At 42.2% G+C, this 23,197-nt stretch overlaps 1 protein-coding gene across 1 annotated transcript; it reads right to left on the bottom strand.

Moving 5' to 3' along the window:
• Positions 1 to 316: 316 nt before the first annotated feature.
• Positions 317 to 12,516, bottom strand: LOC135542143 (transcription factor E3-like). The gene is made up of 9 exons (XM_064968845.1): positions 12,087 to 12,516; positions 10,076 to 10,287; positions 9,694 to 9,918; positions 7,402 to 7,497; positions 5,029 to 5,140; positions 4,756 to 4,806; positions 4,545 to 4,620; positions 3,847 to 3,994; positions 317 to 2,346 (listed from the first exon to the last, which is right to left on the bottom strand). The coding sequence occupies exons 2-9, from the start codon at positions 10,265 to 10,267 to the stop codon at positions 1,900 to 1,902; spliced, it is 1,347 nt and encodes a 448-aa protein (XP_064824917.1). The 5' UTR covers positions 10,268 to 10,287; positions 12,087 to 12,516; the 3' UTR covers positions 317 to 1,899.
• Positions 12,517 to 23,197: the final 10,681 nt, after the last annotated feature.

Raw genomic sequence — 23,197 nt, 5'->3', positions numbered from 1 at the left:
AGCAATATATATTTTTCGAAATGATTCAAAAGAGGATCTCATATCAAACCACGGCCGCAGTTCAAGTAACACTAAACTGCATTTTTTTTTTTAAACATTCAGATAATCAGACATTTTGCATTGTTTTTTGAGTTCACGTGTCAAACATTTCTCTTTTTATGTTTTTTTAAATAAAAGCCTGTTTGGAGAGTAGACTCTGCATCCATCTTCCTTGACATGGAGGAAAGGCACAAATGTTTCAACAGCATCTGGGAAGCATCAATTGACAATACATAGAAAAACAGAGTTCCAGACATGTAAACAGACCCCTAACATATACTGCTAATGAACGTACTTTTATTTGAAAAGCTTGTCAATACAAATGAAAGAAAGACTGAGGGCCAGAGGAGTAATACACACTAACCATGCACGGATTTCAGTCTCTTGGAAAAACATGTGGAATGTTACACATTTTCAGATAAGATGGCTCAGAAAAAGGTAACTGTATGTCTAGAGCTAGAAGTCAAGTCTATGTGACAAGGCCTTGGAAAATCGCTATAGAAATCTTAGTCAACATTTTTTTTTGTTTTACCTTTATTTAACTAGGCAAGTCAGTTAAGAACAAATTCTTATTTTCAATGACGGCCTAGGAACAGTGGGTTAACTGCCTGTTCAGGGGCAGAACGACAGATTTGTACCTTGTCAGCTCGGGATTTTAACTTGCAACCTTCCGGTTACTAGTCCAACGCTCTAACCACTAGGCTACCCTGCCGCCCCATAATATCATAATATAATCATATTAGTATTATCATCACAAATTACCATATGATCATCTAAGAAATATACTGCATAGCTCAGTACGTTTCTGCAACACACACAGCACGCAGTGTTTCAGAGATTAGTGCCAAACATTAAAGCTATACTTCCATTGACTATAAAAAATATATATATAATGCACCCGTATAAAGACTTAAATCTATGATCATTCTGTGAAAGGTGGCCTGCGTTGTCTGACTAGCTGCAGCAGCTTTTGCTTTTCTTGTATATTTATTTTGTTCATTGTAAGTTCAGTTACATACCAGCTGTATAGCCATTCAACAGACAAAAGCTTTTAAAAAATGCATAGACAACAGGAAAAGGTGCAACAAACATGTTTTGACAGTTCACAAATATTTTAGAAATGTAAGATACAGTAAATATATATTTTTGGTTTTTAGAGGTTATCAAATCATTTTTTTACATCACAAACTATGTGCCTTATATATTTAATAAAATATCCCTTTGGTACATATTTGTTAGACAAACATGAGATCTGTAAAATGCATTCACTTGTGTACTTTAAGCTATTTTCAACTCCGTTAAAAAAATACCTAAATTTAATAAAGCACCTGTTATGTAGTTCATGCCAATTTCACAAAATAGTCAAGAACCTTCCCACAAAAGTTAAAGTGCACAAAGTATATACTCTACAATGAAGCAATAATATACTGTACTTAACTAAACCACCACTCTATTTCCTCTTTAATGTCTGTGCAGGGAAATCTTGGTTGAGTTGAGGCTTGCAAGAAAAGTAAAAAAAAAAATCAAAATGTCCATATCCTAATTGTACTATGTTCCATTTGAAAATTATTGCATTTATCATTGATGGTGTGCTGAAAAAAAAAGGGGGGGGGGTTCTAAATTCAGGGACCAATATTAACTTGGTAAGGGAGGAAAGGATAGCCATTTACTTTGGACTAATGCATGATTCAGATCAAACTAATTTTTTGTGAAACTGTTGGCTGTTTGTTTTAAAGCAGAGTCCAGTGCCATATGCAGTGTTCTAGCTCTTATTTTCCAGTGCTCCTCCTCCTTTCCCCAACCCTCTCATTACCCAACTCCCTGGTCTCGCTCTACCAGTTTGACCCCAGTATGTCCCTGCTACAAGTCCTCCTCCATACTGAAGCTGCTCCCACGACTGCTGGTCTTTGAGGCACCTGGTGACACAAAAAACAGTGGGTCCACCCTCTCTGGGGACAGTGTGTACCCCTCGTCCATGATGATGTCCCCCAGCCCCACGTCTAGGTACAGCCCAGCATTGGAGGGGTCATCCAGCTCGGTGAAGCTTACACTGCCCAGGTCCAGGGGGCTGCTTATGGTCACAACCACAGGGGAGTCAGAGGAAGGTGGGGAGGAGGTAAGGACAGGCTGTGCCATGGCTGCTGCCCCCAGGCTGAGAAAGGTTTGGGAGCAGGCCTCTCCAGCGCTGGGCCCCAGTTTATGGTCTCCCTGCAGAAGGTGCTGCTGCTGAAGGAGGGAGGGGTCTGAACTCAGGCCATGGGACATCGGACTGGAGAGGCCATGGAGCTGAGCCTGCATCTCCAACTCCTTCACATAAGAACAAAAAATAATAGTCTCTCAATATATTGTATGATAACATTTCTAGATTTATTTCTCCTTATATTCATGATAACTATAGTAACTTCAGAAAGTATTCACACCCCTTTTGACTTTTTCCATATTTTGTTGTTACAAAGTTGGATTTAATTCAATTATTTTGCCAACGATCTACAAAATACTCTGTCAAAGTGGAAGAAACATTTTTACATGTGTAAAAATAAAAATATTAAAAATAAAATATATAAACGCAGTGACCAGTTTATTAGGTACACCCATCTAGTACCAAGTTGGACCCTTTGCCTCCAGAACTGCCTGAATTCTTCAGGGCATGACATTCAATCGTTGCTCAATTGGTATCAAGGGACCTGAAGTGTGCCAGAAAAACATTCCCCACACCAGTACACCACCACCACAAGCCTGTCCAGTTGACCCCAGGCAGGATGGGTCCATGGACTCATACTGTTGAGGTCAAATCCTGACTATCAGCATGACGCAACAGGATTAGGATTCTAGGATTTTGCCTGTGCTTAGCTTTATTCCATTTCTTCTTATTCTAACAAACTTCCTTGCCGATGACAAGCATACCCATAACACGATGCTGCCACCACCATGCTTGAAAATATGAAGAGTGGTTCTACATGATTTATTGTGTTGGATTTGCCCCAAACAGAATGCTTTATATTCAGGACATAAAGTTAATTTATTTTAGAGCCTTATTGCAAACAGGATGCTTGTTTTGGAATATTTTTATTCTGTACATTTTATTCTTTTTTTCACTCTGTCAATTAGGTTAGTATTGTGGAGTAACAATGTTGTTGATCCATCCTCAGTTCTATCACAGCCATTAAACTCTGTAATGGTTTTAAAGTCACCATTGGCTTCATGGTGAAACTCCTGAGCGATTTCCTCCCTCTCCAGCAACTGAGTTAGGAAGGACATCTGTATCTTTGTAGTGACTGTGTGTAGTGATACACCATCCAAAGTGTAATTAATAACTTCACCATGCTAAAAGGGATAATCAATGTCTGCTTTTTTATTTTTACCCATCCACCAATAGGTGCCCTTCTTGAGGCATTGAAAAACCTCCCTGATCTTTGTGTTCGAAATACATTGCTCGACTGAGGGACCTTACAGATAATTGTATGTGTGGGGTACAGAGATGAGGTAGTCATTCAGAAATCATGTCAAACACTATTATTGCATAGAGTGAGTCCATGCAACTTATTATGTGACTTGTTTAGCAAATTTGTTGCCATAACACAGGGGTTGAATAATTATTGACTCAAGACATTTCAGCTTTTCATTTTTAATTAATTAGTTAATTTTGAAAAACATAATTCCACTTTGACATTATGGGGTATTGTGTGTAGGCCAGTGACAAAAAAATCTAAATGTAATCCATTTTAAATTCAGGCTGTAACAACAAAATGTGGAAAAAGTCAAGAGGTGTGAATACTTTCTGAAGGCACTGTATGTCCAATAACTGACCTGGATGCGTAGCATCAAGCTGTGGTTAGCATGTTCCAGCTTCTTCTGACGCATCTCTACCTCCTTGGCTCTCTGCTGCTCCTTCTGCAGCTTCCTGATGTAGTCCACCGAGGCCTTCAGAATGGTGCCCTTATTCCAGCGCATCTCCCTACAGCCATGAGAAAAAGAGAGAAGGTTGTTAGAGAGGAATATCAAATCTGATACAAATTGAATATTGCTTTTCAGCGGCCTCCCGGATGGCACAGTGGTCTAAGGCACTGCATCGCAGTGCTAGCTGTGCCACCAGAGACTCTGGGTTCGAGCCCAGGCTCTGTCGCCGCGGGCCGCAACTGGGAGGTCCATGGGGCGATGCACAATTGGCCCAGCATTGTCCGGGTTAGGGAGGGTTTGGCTGGCAGGGATATCCTTGTCTCATCGCGCACTAGCGACTCCTGTGGCAGACCGGGCGCAGTGCACGCTGACCAGGTCGCCAGGTGTACAGTGTTTCCTCCGACACATTGGTGCGGCTGGCTTCCGGGTTGGATATGCATTGCATCAATAATAATAATATTGCATCAATAATAATAATAATAATATTTTAATATTGCTTTTCATTCCCAAAATGTAAAATCTGATTGAGATTTATGTGTCAATACCACCACTGATCAAGTCATCCAAAGTAAATGTCCTGAATAAGAGAACAATAACGACAAACTCACGGGTCACTTGACTTGGGTATTATGGCCCCAAGCTCCGTTATGCGGTCATTGATGTTAAACCTCCGCCTCCTCTCAACTGTCAAGAGAAACAATGGGGAAAAAGATTAAGAAATGAAACTCACTGCCACTCCCAAGAGGAACAAGAGCTGTCTAGCATCAGAGGGTAAAGAACAATACAGAAGTGAGTAAAAATAAAAAAGGTATGACTCACTGAGGTTATGGTTGTCCTTCTTCTGTCTCTCTTTCACCAGCGCTTTGGTATCTGCATATTGAACATAACATATACTTTAGAGGTGCTGCTGTGCAATCTAAAAATCCATTCTAACAATTTACAATTTAACAAAATGTAAAGTTACATAGGACATAACATAAGAAGTTTATAATCCCCCCAAAAAACATTCTTATCTCCAGAGCTATATAAAATATGGAGGAACTGGACAGTGAGGATCATGGACCTAGTACAGGGAAAGGAACAAGGCCATACCAGAGTATTCCCTTTTAATATTGGTCAGATCCGCAGGGCAGGAGTTGCTGACAGTGAGGGTAGGTGCTGCCATTCCAGGACTATGGTATACATCCAGGAGGTTCCCAGGGAGCTGTAAGAGGCAAGGGAAACCACTGCATTAACATCAAAGCAAACAAAGTTTAACACTGACAACCTGGACAAGCTTCCAGGAGAAACTAATGAAACATAAAAATTCAACTCAAAATATTTTCTATTGTCATACGTTTTCTTGTTCTACATGTATCAGAATACTAATTTAACTGTCATAACTTTCAAAACAGGCTGTGTCATAGCCGTCGGTGATCAGGCCCACCACCAGTGTCGTCTGCAAACTTTATGATGGTGTTGGAGTCGTGCGTGGCCACGAGCAGGCTCCGAGACTGCTGAACAGCTAACTCTAGTGGTCTCCCTACAGAGACCTGCATATTAGAAACTATTTGCACTGACTACCCACAAGCACACACTCAATGCTACCGTTCTATTGTTACATTTTAGACAATTAGCAGATGCTCTTAACCATAATTGCTCCTGTAAGTGCCTTGCTCAAGGGCACAGACAGATTTTTCCCTTAGTTGGCTTGGAAATCCAAACCAGCGACCTTTCGGTCACTGGGCCAACACTCTTAACCGCTAGGCTACCTATATACTATTTATTCCACTGTGTGATCCAAGTCACTACCCACTTTATATTTGTAAATGCAGTGTAATACAGTCCATTATTACTATGCATACTATATCTCTTATTACTTGTCATTTTTGACTTGACCCTTTGTTATTATTGTTATTGACTAATGTACAGCCATGTTGAGGAAGTTAGCACATTAGCATTTCACTGCACATTTTATACCTGCTGTAAAACTGTGCATGTGACAAATACAATTTGATAATGGGAATCCAACATCCTATATTTCCAATAACTCAAATTTGTATATCTATCCTGGTAGAAGTAGAACATTTTTAAGATAAGCTACATTGTAGTACTGTATTATATTTGACCTTCAATGATTGTACATAAGGATACTAAATTACCATACGACAGGTTGGCTGGTTTATATGGAATATAATTTCAAGCAAGTCATCACAATTTATTATAAGCCTAATACCTTGTTGAACCTTCAATTATGGAAAAGTTATCCAAAAGCATTAATGCATTTGAAACTAATCTGACGTGTGTTGCGGTAGGCTATAAATCCTTATAAATGTGAGAAATATTACTAAATGTCTATTTCCCCCCCCCTTTTTTTCCCCCCACCTAAAATGACATAGCCAAATCTAACTGCCTGTCGCGCTGGCCATGAAGCAAGGATATGCATATTCTAGGTACCATTTGAAAGGAAACACTTTGAAGTTTGTGGAAATGTGAAAGGAATGTAGGAGAATATACACATTAGATCTGGTAAAAGATAATACAAAGAAAAAAAATTGTACCATCATCTTGAAATGCAAGAGAATGTATTATTCCAGCACAGGTGCTATTTGGATTTTGGCCACTAGATGGCAGCAGTGCATGTGCAAACTATTAGACTGATCCAAGGAACCATTGCATTTCTCTTTAAAATGTTGTATCAAGACTGCCCAAATGTGCCTAATTTGTTTATTAATAACTTTTCATGTTCAAAACAGTGCACTCTCCTAAAACAATAGCATTGTATTATTTCACTGTAATAGCTACTGTAAATTGCACAGTGCTGTTAGATTAACAAGAAGTTAAGCTTTCTGCCAATATCAGATATGTCTATGTCCTGGGAAATGTTCTTGTTACTTACAACCTCGTGCTAATTGCTTTAGCCTACATTAGCTCAACCGTTCTACAAGAGACCCACCAATCCTGAAGAAGTTTTAACAAGGCCACTCTGCCATGTGCTGCCAAACAACCCGATTGATTTACCTCAATGTTCTTTCTTTTCATGCTCCTGAGGCAAAACCCAAATCCCAATTTTCTGATGCGGGAAGTAATCTCTTCAATCTCTTTCCATCTAACAACTCAACTGTTAAAAACATATTTTGAGCACCCTCTGAATTGTTCACCATTCTAACTTCACATACTGCCATGCATGATTTGTCCCCCTCTCCCGTTTCCCCTGGTTGCTACCCCACCCAGACAACACTGGCCTGACGAGTCTTAGTTAAGTGCCAGAAGAGTATGTTTACTCCTACCGCACCACTGAATTCCAGTTTGAGAAATTCAACCAAGACAAAATAGATATGGCAAGATAATTCCAAAAATGATAGGCTAGTTGTTAATTGAATTTCACTGCATAATTGTCACTAATTTGACAGATCCACACATTTGTCCATACTTGTGTTTTCAGATTAGCCCAATTGCAATTGACAAATACACATTTCCACATACTGTATTAGGCAGCTGTAGACCCAAGTCAATTAACGTCATGAAGTCATCATTGAAACTTGATTCAAGGCTGATGATGTCGTCAATTACGCCATCTATCTGGAAAGACACACAGACATAATAGAACAGCTAATAAAATATATATTTTTTAATGTGGAAAGTTAAAGGACAGCTTGAATTGAACTGTATTACATTACTTACTTGAAATGTGTAAATATATATTTTTACACAGTGGGGCAAAAAAGTATTTAGTCAGCCACCAATTGTGCAAGTTCTCCCACTTAAAAGGATGAGAGAGGCCTGTAATTTTCACCATAGGTACACTTCAACTATGACAGACAAAATGAAAAAAAAAAATCCAGAAAACCACATTGTAGGATTTTTAATGAATTTATTTGCAAATTATGGTGGAAAAAAAGTATTTGGTCAATAACAAAAGTTTATCTCAATACTTTGTTATATACCCTTTGGCAATGACAGAGGTCAAACGTTTTCTGTAAGTCTTCACAAGGTTTTCACACACTGTTGCTGGTATTTTGGCCCATTCCTCCATGCAGATCTCCTCTAGAGCAGTGATGTTTTGGGGCTGTTGCTGGGCAACACGGACTTTCAACTCCTTCCAAAGATTTTCTATGGGGTTGAGATCTGGAGACTGGCTAGGCCACTCCAGGACCTTGAAATGCTTCTTACGAAGCCACTCCTTTGTTACCCGGGCGGTGTGTTTGGGATCATTGTCATGCTCAAAGACCCAGCCGCGTTTCATCTTCAATGCCCTTGCTGATGGAAGGAGGTTTTCACTCAAAATCTCACGATACATGGCCCCATTCATTCTTTCCTTTACACGGATCAGTTGTCCTGGTCCCTTTGCAGAAAAACAGCCCCAAAGCATGATGTTTCCACCCCCATGCTTCACAGTAGGTATGGTGTTCTTTGGATGCAACTCAGCATTCTTTGTCCTCCAAACACGACGAGTAAAATTTTTTACCAAAAAGTTATATTTTGGTTTCATCTGACCATATGACATTCTCCCAATCTTCTTCTGGATCATCCAAATGCTCTATAGCAAACTTCAGACAGGCCTGGACACGTCTGGCACTGCAGGATTTGAGACCCTGGCGTTGTGTTACTGATGGTAGGCTTTGTTACTTTGGTCCCAGCTCTCTGTAGGTCATTCACTAGGTCCCCCCATGTGGTTCTGGGATTTTTGCTCACCGTTCTTGTGATCATTTTGACCCCACGGGGTGAGAATCTTGCGTGGAGCCCCAGATCGAGGGAGATTATCAGTGGTCTTGTATGTCTTCCATTTCCTAATAATTGCTCCCACAGTTGATTTCTTCAAACCAAGCTGCTTACCTATTGCAGATTCAGTCTTTCCAGCCGGGTGCAGGTCTACAATTTGGTTTCTGGTTTCCTTTGACAGCTCTTTGGTCTTGGCCATAGTGGAGTTTGGAGTGTGACTGTTTGAGATTGTGGACAGGTGTCTTTTATACTGATAACAAGTTCAATCAGGTGCCATTAATACAGGTAACGAGTGGAGGACAGAGGAGCCTCTTAAAGAAGGTCTGTGAGAGCCAGAAATCTTGCTTGTTTGTAGGTGACCAAATACTTATTTTCCAGCATAATTTGCAAATAAATTCATAAAAAATCCTACAATGTGATTTTCTGGATTTCTTTTTCTCATTTTGTCTGTCATAGTTGAAGTGTACCTATGGTGAAAATTACAGGCCTCTCTCATCCTTTTAAGTGGGAGAACTTGCACAATTGGTGGCTGACTAAATACTTTTTTGCCCCATTGTATATATATATATATATGGAAGGTACAATGACACAAAGTAAGTAATTATCTTGCCCTAATGAAGAATGATTTCAAAAGAAAAGGCATGTGTCTAAAGAGAGATGCAGATATCATTAAGCTGCCAGTGTAGTATTTAACATCAGACTGTGCAACTAAGCCAACAATGGCAACATGACAAGAGGCATTACAGAACAAACAAAAAAGTAATTACGTGATCAGTAGGTTAGGCCTTCAACCCAAACTTTCATTGAAAATATGTCTGAGACAATGAGAAGCCGTTCAATTGTGAGTTTATCCATGGACTTCCCATAGCTTTATTCCACTTAGACTAAACAAAATGTTTATAAATTGTGGGAGTTCAGATTTGTAACTAATTTGATGCCTGCCGCAAAAGGCAGTAGGTCCATACAAACAGTAGCATGATACCATCCCACTTAAGACATCAAGCCAATGTGAGTGGTGTATTGCAGTGTAATGCAGTCTTCAGTCATACCACATACCTCCTCTTTCTTGGATCCCAGATTGAGTAAAGCCATTGGGCTGTTTGGAGCACTGAGGGCTGTGGGAGTCATCTCAGGGGCAGAGCTAGACAGTGGCAAGGGAGATACACCTAGGATTTGTGGTGCCACCTTATTGCCGAGGGTGGTGGAGAGATACTCCTTCACCTGCTGCCTCTGAGACTGCTGGATGTGATACTTGGTGGGGTTCTCCAGATGGCTCTGCACCTAACACATTTAAAAAACATGTCAGTCAAACAGCCAACTAAGAAGGCAACTTGTAACATGCAAATTTAATATGGAGGTTATAAGCTACCATTTCATGATGTGGCATGCCATGCAAGTGTAGTTCCCTGGAGAGAAGCCATTAGAAGTGGAGTCTCACCTTCAACACCTCCACGGGCACCTGTGCGGGTTGAGGGCGAGCAGCCATTGGGGGCAGAGTGACATAGATGGCAGGGGTGGAGTCAGTTGCCCTGAGCTGAGCCACAGAGTCCTGCTGCTGGGCCTCCCGTCTCTCTTGTTCCTGGGCTTGTTCCCGCATCAGCTGCTGCCGAAGCAGCACACGCGACGACATAACTCAGTTGGGTTGTACGCCTCCATTCAAACAGGAGAGGGAAGAGAGGGGTAAGAATATATACATGTACAATATGCTCTGGCTTTTATATGTATTGGCTGTATAGGCCTCCCTCATCCTCAGATAGCAAGCTCTGGAAGTCAGACTACTGAACAAGATTATATTTCCAACACCCAGATGAACCAGCAGAATAAATTGAAATGGGATTTTGTTCAACATTCTCACTTGCTGGGCTCCTTTCATTTATCCTGCTTTGTGGTATAACTACCCCTCTGTGTAGGTAATGCAGTCATTGGTGCAGGGTCTCATATGGTTAGTTTGCTTACTCTCGTTTTTTAATTTATTTTTTTTAATTTTACCTTTATTTAACCAGGCAAGTCAGTTAAGAACACATTCTTATTTTCAATGACGGCCTGGGAACAGTGGGTTAACTGCCTGTTCAGGGGCAGAACAACAGATTTGTACCTTGTCAGCTCGGGGGTTTGAACTCGCAACCTTCCGGTTACTAGTCCAACGCTCTAACCACTAGGCTACCCTTCCTGACCAATGACTTAACCTATGGGCCTTACTTCCATCAACCCCTTTTGGCTGCAGATACATGTCCTCAGAGCTATGGTATTCAAACTTGTTCAGTGGGGACCCCACTTTTTTCCAGTCAGAGTTTCTGGGGACAGCATTTTTTCCACCCCAAATCTAATGACACATCAACAAATAACCTTCAACATTACATGTTCATCAAAGAAAACAATACATACATTTACTCAATAACATTTTCTTTTTCAAATTATCTTTCTCAAAAACGTTTGTATATTGTCCCATTAAATAATCTGTACTCTTAATTTTGTTACAAAATATATATATATATATTACATCCCCTCTGTGAAGTTCCCAGCGACCACGACTTTGAATACCACTGCCCCAGAAGCAAAAGGTCAAAACAGCCATGCCAATAACTTAAAAAGTATGGATATACTGACAAGATACACGTCTCTCCGCTCTAACAACGGGAGACGTTGTCCACACAGCTGCGCGGTGGGCTGTCTAGTTCCCGCATATCCTTTCTTAAAATTGGTGGATACATCTCATTGTAATACTTTAAATATATATATATTCGACGAGGGTTGTTGGCGTCAACCGCCTGTATTCAAGGCTGAGAGAAGACACCATGCTACTATCCTCATGATGTCAATATGCCTCGCCATCTGCGAAAAACGTTTTTTCCTCAAAGTTGCTTATAACAGCACACTCGTAACAACTTAAACATTAAAAAACTTTTATTCGATCAAATAAACCTCACGTAGCAAATAAGCCATTTATTTTTTGTTGACCAAATTCGACACTCATTGACCTCCATACAAAAACAACTTCCTTGGTTGGCGACAGGAGGGAGACCGATTTTCCGACGAGTTGGGCCTCTCGCTTCCCCTCTGCTGTTTACCAACATGTTGAGTCCAGTTCAAGAATTTAACGATCTGTATTGGAAAGCTCTTGCATTGACTGAATTTAAATGGAATTCACCCTAACTGTTAATCAGATTAACGCCTGTACATTTCAGTTTGCTTACTCCTTTTCTATTAAAGGCAGTGGATAGCTAGACCATAACGACGTTGGCTGGCTAGCTAGCTAAAGTTACACAATAATGACGACTTATCTAAAGATGTGTGGACATATTAGCTAGTTAGCTAGCTGCTAACGTTACGGAGAAAACAGCTACGCTTCCAAAGTGTTGGACAACAAACAATACAAGTTGGTCAGTGTGGCCACTATAATACAACTGTGTTACCACTTCAACACTTTTATAAACAAGACAAAAACATACCTTTACTTCAGTTCAAATAATTCAGAATGAGGCACCTGTGTGTGAGCAGCATTAGCCAACGTTAGCAGGGAGTTTTTTTGGAGGGGGGGCAGGAAGTTGTCAAACTTGACAATTAGTTTGTAAAAATAACAACTGGAGAATTCGTGTTCCCTATCATGTCTGCATTTAGCGTGGAATTCGAATTCTGTCGAGCGAGATACAGTATCTAACTAATGTGCCAATTGTGGAAAATGCCAGCAACGAATCGTGGTGGGGTGTCGCTTCAAAAACAATCGATTCCTTGCCCGTCTCTTCCCATTTCCCGGTGTCAAGCTTCAATCGACTCCTACGATTCAGTATTTTTGCAACGACTAAACTATTTTCCGTAATCTCCTTCGAAAACACAAACTCTCGCATCTTTCACAGCAAAGAAAGAGAGCTGGGAGGGGCACAGCCTGGGATGTCGGACACTAATAAAAATAGAATTGATCACATACACGTTATTGGCAGATGTTATTGCGGGTGTAGCGAAATGCTTATGCTTCTAGCTCCGACAATGCAGTAATATCTAACAAATTACACGACATATACCCAATACACACAAATGTAAGTGGGAATGAATTAAGACTATATACACATAAGGACAAGCGATATCAGAGCAGAACGGACTAAGATACCATAGAATAGTATAGAATACAGTATGTGCCTATGAGATATGTAAACGTTATTAAAGTGACTAGTGTTCCATTCCTTAAAGTGATCATTGATTCTTAGTCTATGACTATAGGCAGCAGCCTCTAATGTGCTAGTGATGGCTAGGCAGACAATCAGAACAATGCTGCTATATAGCAATGCTGCATTTAGCTATTTCTTGGCCTACGATATCTTGAGCAAGTTCACTAAAGTAAAGTAGGGGTTATCAATGAGTAGGCTGAGCTATTCGACACACAACACACCAAACACACACTGGCGTTTTTTATAGCGAAGAGAAAGAGGAGCAGGCGAGGGATCAGAACTGTGCGCATAGGCTATATCTTGGTAGTCTGGTAATCTAGCAATGCCTTGTAAATTCAACTAAAGTATAATAGGTTATCAATAAGTACGGTTAAGCTATTCTTCATTGTGCCAGTGAATTGAAGTTGAACATTGCCAAATGCATCAGTTTAATATAGTGTAGGATGCCACCCTTCCAACAAGTCAGTTCGTGAAATTTCTGCCCTGCTAGAACTGCTCCAGTCAACTGTAAGTGTTGTTATTGTGAAGTGGAAATGTCTAGGAGCAACAACAGCTCAGCCATGAAGCGGTAGGCCACACAATACATAATACCTGTTAGGAGCTTATTGAAATGGGTTTCCATGGCCGAGCAGCCGCAGAGAAGCCTAAGATCAACATGCGCAATGGCAACCATCGACTGGAGTGTGGACTCTACCTGCCCCAATGCATAGTACCAACTGAAAAGTTTGGTGGAGGAAGTGAATATTGGAACAATATTTCTAACATAATGTGGGATATGGTCAATGGGGAACTAAATAATAATGTAATAATATTGTAATATTGGTTTTCATATTGTGATGTCATTAAACACTGTATGGATGAAATACTGTAACTTGGAAAGTATTATCCCCTTTATCAAGTTTCCATCCAATACGTTCTGCATATGAAAAATTATGAAAGTATTTTTGTTAAGATCAGATGTGATTATAGGAGGTATAAGAGAAACTCTTTCATATAAAAACTGTAGCCACGGCCCGAGTGAGGTCGGAAAGCGTGTCAGGCGAACGGAGCCGTCTCCTTTGGCCAGATTGCATAAAAAGCCTTGATAACGAAAATAACATTACACCAGGAAATGAGGCATTAGCCCACATGTTTGAAATGGTTGAAACTTTGAACCTCAACGCAAGGTGAATAAATAAACTCACCTTCCTTTAGACCAGAGAGACGAAGAGCTTCAGCTCATGTCTATAGTGGTCTGAATTCTTAACCCTGATTAATCAACGAGGGAGAAAGGACAAACTCCCCTTTCAGACAATCACTGGTACAGCTGAATAGCTGTCCTGAGTCAAATATCTTGAACTCTTCAAACCATCCCATCCCATCCTACTATGAGTCTCAAATCAACCCACTGGAACCATCGGCACGGCTGGCTTATCTTCAAATAAGCAGCTTCAGAAGGGAATGGAAGAGTGAACTCTCTAGTTCTGTTTAGGACAAAGACACCCATACGTAAATACAGTTGAAGTCGGAAGTTTACATATACATTAGCCAAATACATTTAAACTTAGTTTTTCATTTAAATCTAGTAAAAATTCCTTGTCTTACGTCAGTTAGGATCACCACTTTATTTTAAGAATGTGAAATAGCAGAGATAATTATTTATTTCAGCTTTTATTTCTTTCATCACATTCGAAGTGGGTCAGAAGTTTACATACACTCAATTAGTACTTGGTAGCATTGCCTTTAAATTGATTAACTGGGTCAAACGTTTTGGGTAGCCTTCCACAAGCTTCCCACAATAAGTTGGGTGAATTTTGGCCCATTCCTCCTGTCCTGACAGAGCTGGTGTAACTGAGTCAGGCGTGTAGGCCTCCTTGCCTGCACATGCTTTTTCAGTTCTGCCCACACATTTTCTATAGGATTGAGGTCAGGACTTTGTGATGGCCACTCCAAAACCTTGACTTTGTTGTCCTTTTTGCCACAACTTTGGAACTATGCTTGGGGTCATTGTCCAAATTGAAGACCCATTTGCGACCAAGCTTTAACTTCCTGACTGATGTCTTGAAATGTTGCTTCAATATATCCACATAATTTTCCTGCCTCATAATGCCATCTATTTTGTGAAGTGCACCAGTCCCTCCTGCAGCAAAGCACCCCCACAACATGACGCTGCCACCCCTGTGCTTCACGGTTGGGATGGTGCTCTTCGGCTTGCAAGCATCCCCCTTTTTCTTCCAAACATAACAATGGTCATTATGACCTAACAGTTCTATTTTTGTTTCATCAGACCGGAGGACATTTCTCCAAAAAGTACCATCTTTGTCCCCATGAGCAGTTGCAAACCATAGTCTGGCTTTTTTATGGCGGTTTTGGAGTAGTGGCTTCTTCCTTGCTGAGCGGCCTTTCAGGTTATGTTGATATAGGACTCGTTTTACTGTGTATATAGATACTTTTGTACCTGTTTCCTCCAGCATCTTCACAAGGTCCTTTGCTGTTGTTCTTGGATTGATTTGCACTTTTCGGTCCCATGGTGTTCATACTTGCATACTATTGTTTGTACAGATGAATGTGGTACCTTCAGGCGTTTGGAAATTGCTCCCAAGGATGAATCAGACTTGTGGAGGTCTACAATTTTTTTTCTGAGGTCTTGGCTGATTTCATTTGATTTCCCCATGATGTTAAGCAAAGAGGCACTGACTTTGAAGGTAGACCTTGAAATACATCCACAGGCACACCTCAAATTGATTCAAATGATGTCAATTAGCCTATCAGAAGCTTCTAAAGCCATGACATAATGTTCTGGAGTTTTCAAGCTGTTTAAAGGTACAGTCGACTTAGTGTATGTAAATATCTGACCTACTGTAATTGTGATACAGTGAATTATAAGTGAAATAAGCTGCCTGTAAACAATTGTTGGAAAAATTACTTATGTCATGCACAAAGTAGATGTCCTAACTGACTTACCAAAACTATAGTTTCTTAATTAACATGAAATTAGTGGAGTGGTTGAAAAACTAGTCTTAATGACTCCAACCTAAGTGTATGTAAACTTCCGACTTCAACTGTACATTAATTTTTTCTTATTCCAAACGGGTGGCAGAATAGTTATAGAATGTGTCCCCTTTTCTCTGTCTCTCTTTTTTCCCCCTCTCAATCTCAGGGGAGCAAGACATACAGTATCTTGTCAGGAAAATTAGGGACCTTTATCTCATGTAAAGGGTGTATGTTTATTCTGTGTTATTATTTAGTTAGCTAGTAAATAAATAATTAAACCAATTGGTGTACTACTGAATCATGAGCAAGGCTTGGGTTTTTGCAGATTCAAGAAGGTTACGACTCGTCAGAATGATGATATGATAAGAGATAATGATTAATAAGATGACGGTTTATCGATTAAATAGATATATACACGTTATGGTGTTTAAATCGGGAGATGGTAACTCTAAACAACCTCTTCCTTGGTGCCCCAAATCCTAATGAGTACATTTTTACATGATTCATTTAAATCAGGTAACAATTAAACATAGTTAGTGGATTAAATAAATAGTCATCAGATTAATGAAAGTCACAACACTTGTTTCTCACAATAAACCTTTAATTTACCTGATCTGTGTAATCGGAATGACTTGATAAACTATTTACACCAGGGTATTCCATACATATCCTGGATATTTACCCTCATGTAGGTCTGCTCATTTGGAGTGAAAACCTTCAGGAGCATAACACTGTTCAGAAATAATAAATCTAAAGCCATTCCAAAAGTACAATAATGACATGGTAGACAATTTTTTTTGTCTAATATGTTTTCTCACACAAGTTCGTTTCCCAGAATCGTCCCTTATTTACGCTTGGTTGTTGGCCCCTTTGTTTCACCAACATTTGAGTCCTCTGTAGGTTCAGTACTAACCGCAGGCCACAAAGACTGACAACAATAGGGAAAGCTCTGGTCCTTCATAGCTCTATGGTTTGCTAACTGCATCCTGTGGCGACTCCTCGAAGCTGTGGTGGCACATCAAGCAGTCTTTTTATGTATTGGTAAACTGCTCACGCGCCAATATTTAACAGGTGTCAAGACTGGAATTGATTAGCTTGTTCTACTGTAATCATTGGGTGCACAAATTAATCACTCACATTGACATTTGTAAATAAATCAATGGAACTGGGACCACGATGACAAGACAAAATTTGGGCACTCTTCCTGATTTGGCATTGGAGAAATATAACATTAATGCATAGGCCTCTCTCTCTGTCCAGTCTTAGCCTGTAATTTCTGTAGTTATCCGAGTTCCACCTCTTTGACACAGGTTCCTTCCAAATCGAGAGTGAATTAAGTATCGCCAAGTAAAGGTTGGTCAAAAATATTAGGATCATATATTTCGTATGCACGACCTCAGACACACGCTTTAGATATGCCGGTGAGGTTCAAGTTCACATGGCTACTAATGTCATTTCTGACTTTGATATACCAACAAGTCTTTATCTGTACTCAAGTTTTGAAATGTAAAATGTTGACTGAATTGCACATCATGCTACCACTAGGGGATGTTGTGAAAATGGTATAACAATATCGACTGAACAGATATCATTATTATTATATATTTTTTAAACACTCTGTCTTAGATTACCTTTTATTTTTCATCCATCTGAAAATGCAAAGTTCATTGCTGTCGTCAGGCTGTCAGAGTTCGGTAGCAATTTTGTCTGAAAACAAATGGTGAGAAATGGGAAATTGGATAAACTCACAGATCAACCTATCAATTACAATACTGACGGTAGAATAACAAACAAAAAAACTAACTTCAAAGAAACAAAATAGGATTGTCATATGATCTACAAACCAAGAATTTACCCAACAAAATGCTAGAACATAAGACATACCAGCTCTTTTCTGCTGTTTTTTCCTTTTCTTCCCAGCAACCATGAGTGCTTGGCCCTGTTGAATTGTTTTATTTATTTTATTTAACCTTTATTCAACCATTAGGCTAGTTGAGAACAAGTTCTCATTTGTAACTGTGACCTGGCCAAGATAAAGCAAAGCAGTTCGACACATACAACAACACAGAGTTACACATGGAATAAACAAACATACAATCAATAATACAGTAGAAAAAAATCTATATACCGCATGTGCAAATGAGGTAGGATAAGAGAGGTAAGGCAAAATATAACATTCAAAATATCCTTTCAATCCACGGCCCTGGGGGCAGCAGCATCAGCTGAACCACCCGTCTTTGCCCTTTGCACTTTTATCTCCACAGTCATAGATTTGAACTTGTGTGACAGAAAAATAAACTAAGTATATTATATATTAAGATATATATTATATTAAGATTCAATTCATCAAAGGACTTTGAAGTGGGCCCCAGCCCAAGTCATAATACTACTGTAAAAATGAAGCAATATACATGATCATCTGGGTTGTGTTCAGTATAGGGTTGCCTGACAAAAAATAACTCCTGTTCAATCAATTGGTTGACATTTTAAATGTGTATTTACTGAACTTGTCTGATGCTTTAAGCACAGTTTGATTCAATAATTAAGACAAACAAATGACTAAAGGGAGTCTGACCAGCAATTGATTTTGACAGGTCATGCTCAGACTTTGAGCTGTGTAAAAAAAGAAGAAATGTAAAAAAATTACAGCGAGTGACTAACTAGCACCCGTTCTCGCTCACCTCCTTACTGCAGCAACCACCACAGAACATCAAATTGTTTTTCACGCAACATAAATTACAGCCATTTCTGACTCAAAGGTTCTGTTACCGAAATCCCTCCATATTCCCTCAACCCTTGCTCTCTTTACATGACACATGTACGCATCGCATATGCGTGACCAAAGACCTATTTGCACGGGACTAGTATTACTAGAGAACTTTGGGTACATAATTATTACTCCAGAATTCCCGTTATTCCAGAGGACAATTCGGATGGGATCAGCTTTCTCCAAACTGCCCCCTTATTTCTTAAATATATATATATATAAATTGACAGTTATGATAGAATCCTGGAGGTTTTTATTATAGTCTTGAAGATACAGTATTTCAACATGTACAGGTGATAACTCGAGCTTGGTTCCCAAGTTTCTAAACCATACCAAACCATCTTTGGTCTAGTGTCGCCATAATATTTGAATTGAGGAAGTGTGATCATAATCATTAGTGTATTTTAGTGATCTGCAGTGCGTCCTTAAATGCCCTCCAATCTTCAGATGATAAATATTTCACTTGAGACACGTTAAATCTATGGATGAGAAAGTAAATGTACAATTTCCATTATTTCAGTTGTATGTGGATTGCAATCTATTAACAGCAAGGATTGCATTAAATATGCTCAATATTTTTTACTGATGCATTTGGCAATATTCAATTCATATGCAGAAAACATATACACAAAAGCATTCACTTTAATAGAAGTTGGCTCCCCTGCCTGTTCGGGCGGTGCTCGGCGGTCGTCGTCACCGTCCTACTAGCCGCCACCGATCCCTTTTTCATTTGTCTGTTTGTTTTTTTCTTATTAGTTTCACATGTGTTTCTGTTGTTTGGTTTAATGAGCTTCCCTATATTTAGTAGGTAGACCCGCCCTTGTTTTGTGCGGGATTGTCTTTATGTTACATGTGTGCATTTTAGGTAGAGGTGGATTTATTTTCTGAACTTGACACCCTGTGTTTTTTTGGGTTGTCTGTTACGTTGTATGTCCGCGCCCTGTATTGTTGGGCTTATCATTTTGTGTGCCGTAGTAAAGAGCACCCTACCCCAGTGGAACTCTCTGCGTCTGATTCCTTCACCCACCTAGTCCCGCCTGACAGAATCCCGCACCAAACATATGGAATCAGCAGGAGCAGCCGCACCTCCTCTCCCATCAATGGAGGAAAGGGTCCTCCATCATACCAGTGTTCTCCACAGGATTGTCTCTGCAATGGATCAAATGATGTAGAGGATGGATCGATGGGAGAGGAGTGGCCTTCCCACCTCATCTCCAGCACCCCCTCCTCCAGCACCTCCTGTTCCTGCTGTCACGACTTCCGCCGAAGTTGGCTCCCCTGCCTGTTCGGGCGGTACTCGGCGGTCGTCGTCACCGTCCTACTCGCCATCACCGATCCCTTTTTCGTTTGTCTGTTTGTTTTGTCTTATTAGTTTCACCTGTGTTTCTGTTGTTTGGTTTTATGAGCTTCCCTATATTTAGTAGGTAGACCCGCCCTTGTTTTGTGCGGGATTGTCTTTATGTTACGTGTGTGCATTTTGGGTAGAGGTGGATTTATTTTCTGAACTTGGCACCCTGTGTTTTTTTGGGTTGTCACGTTGTATGTTCGCGCCCTGTATTGTTGGGCTTATCATTTTGTGTGCCTGTTACGGATACAGGTATCCTGTGTGTGTCTGTGTGTGTATGTATCCTGTGTTTGCTCTCCTTCTCCCCTCACAGGTGAAAATCATCACTCCCCAATCAGTCACCAATCATCAATCAGAAGACACCTCCTCCTGTTTTCCTACCCAATCACAGTTCCTTTCCCTTGGTTTAAAAACCCTGTCAGTTGTTTGCTCTTGAGCTCAATCTCTCTCTGTAAATGCCATGTTTGTAGGACTCTGTGATTTCACTCTCTCGTTGTGTATTAACCTCTCTTTTGTTTGAGCACCTCCATAGCACTTTGTCATCACCTGTGAGTATTGTTTTGGTTATGGTGTTTGTGTTTGATTGCTGGTGGGAAAAGTGGAAACCAAGACAAGTCGCCCATGGGCATACACTACCCGTAGGTAGACTTTGTTAAATACACTAGTAAGAACTGGGTGGACCACCCACTGTATTTTTGGTGAGTTAGTTAGCTGTTGTTAAAGTAGGCTAGTCTAGCTTAGGTTTTTTTTGAATACTTATTGTTTCTTTCCTTGGGTCCAGCTCAGCCCCTTTTCCTGCTCCCCCCCATTACCGTGTGTTTTCAAATAAACCTTGAGTTTGACGGTAGGCATCTGTCCGCGGTGGCGGCTCTGGCGCTGAATGTGGACCCCACTCCATAATTGTCTTAGTCCACCTCCTTAGCGTCCCTTGAGTGGCGACCCTCGCCGCTAACCTTGGCCTAGGAACCCTAACAACGGGCCCCACTGGACTGAGGGGCAGCTCGGGACTGAGGTAGCTCGGGACTGAGGGGAAGCTCGGGACTGAGAGGAAGCTCGGGACTGAGGGGAAGCTCAGGCAGGTTGATGAATCTAGCAGATCCTGGCTGGCTGGTGGTTCCGGCAGATCCTGGCTGACTGGCGGTTCCGGCAGATCCTGGCTGACTGGCGGTTCCGGCAGATCCTGGCTGATTGGCGGATCCTGGCTGAATGGCGGATCCTGGCTGAATGGCGGGTCCTGGCTTACTGGCAGTTCTGGCAGATCCTGGCTGACTGGCAGTTCTGGCAGATCCTGGCTGACTGGCGGATCCTGGCTGAATGGCGGGTCCTGGGTTACTGGCAGTTCTGGCAGATCCTGGCTGACTGGCAGTTCTGGCAGATCCTGGCTGAATGGCGGATCCTGGCTGACTGGCGGCACCTGGCTGACTGGCGGCACTGGCGGCTCCTGGCTGACTTGCGGCACTGGCGGCTCCTGGCTGACTGGCGGCGCTAGGCAGACTGGCGGCACTGGCGGCACTGGGCAGACTGGCGGCGCTGGGCAGACTGGCGGCACTGGCGGCGCTGGGCAGACTGGCAGCACTGGCGGCGCTGGGCAGACTGGCGGCACTGGCGGCGCTGGGCAGATGGGTAGCTCAGGCGGCGCTGGGCAGACGGGTAGCTCAGGCGGCGCTGGGCAGCCGGGTAGCTCAGGCGGCGCTGGAGAGGAAGGCTCAGGCGGCGCTGGAGAGGAAGGCTCTGGCAGTGCTGGACTGAGGAGCTCTGGCGCCTCTGGAATGAGGGGCTCTGGCACCTCTGGACTGAGGGGCTCTGGCACCTCTGGACTGAAGGGCGGGATCTCTGGCAGCGCCGGACAGGCGGGAGACTCCGGCTGCGCTGGAGAGGAGGAAGGCTCTGGCAGCGCTGGACAGAGAAGCTCTGGCGCCTCTGGACTGAGGGGCTCTGGCGCCTCTGGACTGAGGGGCTCTGGCGCCTCTGGACTGAGGGGTTCTGGCGCCTCTGGACTGAGGGGCGCTGGCTCCTCTGGACTGAGGGGCTTTGGCGCCTCTGGACTGAGGGGCGGAAACTCTGGTAGCGCCGGACAGGCGGGAGCACCTTTGTTGATGGGACGGAGTGACAGCCTGGTGCGGGGTGCCGGCACTCGTGGTACCGGGCTGGGGACACACACCTCAGGGCGAATACCTTGCATACTATGCCAAATCAACTGCTCTCACTCTTCACACTCCCCCAATTCTATTAACACCTCCTCGAGTGTCTCCTCATCTCCCATCCGTTCACTCTCCTCCATTCTGTCCAATAACTCCTCGACCCTCTCAGACTCAGCCCTCAGCTTCGCCGATAGCTCCGATAACATCCATGGCTCCTTACGGTAAACAGGGGGAGTTGGCTCAGGTCTGGCTCCTGAGTCTGCCACACTCTCCCTGTGCCTCCCCCCCAAGAATTTTTTTGGGGTGCCTCTCGGGCTTCCAGCCGCTCTGCCGTGCTAGCTCCTCATAATGCCGCCTCTCTGCTTTCGCTGCCTCCAGCTCGGCTTTGGGGCGGCAATATTCCCCTGGCTCTGCCCAGGGTCCTTTCCCGTCAAGGATCTCCTCCCAAGTCCATTTCTCCAAATAGTGCAGCCTCTCCCACTGCTGCTGCTGCTGCTGCTGCTGCCTCTGTTGCTTCTCCTGCTGCTGTCTTTGCTGCTGCTGCTGTTGCTCCTGCTGCACCTGGCGCTTCTCCTGCTGCTGCTGTTGCTACTGCCTCTGTTTACTACGCGCTTGGTCCTTGGTTGGTGGGTGATTCTGTAATGGTTTTCTTCTGGGGAAAGAGAGGCGGACCAAAATGCAGCGTGGTTAGTTTTGTGCATCTTTAATAAAGATGAAAGTACAACAATCTACAAAACAAGAAACATGAAAAAACCAAAACAGTCCTATCTGGTGCCACAAACACAAAGACAGGAACAATCACCCACAAAACCCAACACAAAACAGGCTACCTAAATATGGTTCCCAATCAGAGACAATGACTAACACCTGCCTCTGATTGAGAACCATATCAGGCCAAACATAGAAATAGACAAACCAGACACACAACATGGAATGCCCACCCAGCTCACGTCCTGACCAACACTAAAACAAGGAAAACACACACGAACGATGGTCAAAACGTGACAGCCGTAGTAAAGAGCACTTTACCCCAGTGGAACTCTCTGCATCTGATTCCTTCACCCACCTAGTCCCGCGTGACATTGACAGGCTACATGTCGGCCCTTCATATAGCTTACGTCCAGCGAATCACCTGTCAAACTCGTTCCCTCAAAACACAGGGATGTCGATT

This window comes from Oncorhynchus masou, chromosome 6 (assembly GCF_036934945.1).
Source record: "Oncorhynchus masou masou isolate Uvic2021 chromosome 6, UVic_Omas_1.1, whole genome shotgun sequence".
Lineage (NCBI taxonomy): Eukaryota > Metazoa > Chordata > Actinopteri > Salmoniformes > Salmonidae > Oncorhynchus > Oncorhynchus masou.
The sequence above is the reverse complement of the archived record's forward strand: the minus strand, read 5'-3'. Positions and strand labels throughout refer to the sequence as shown.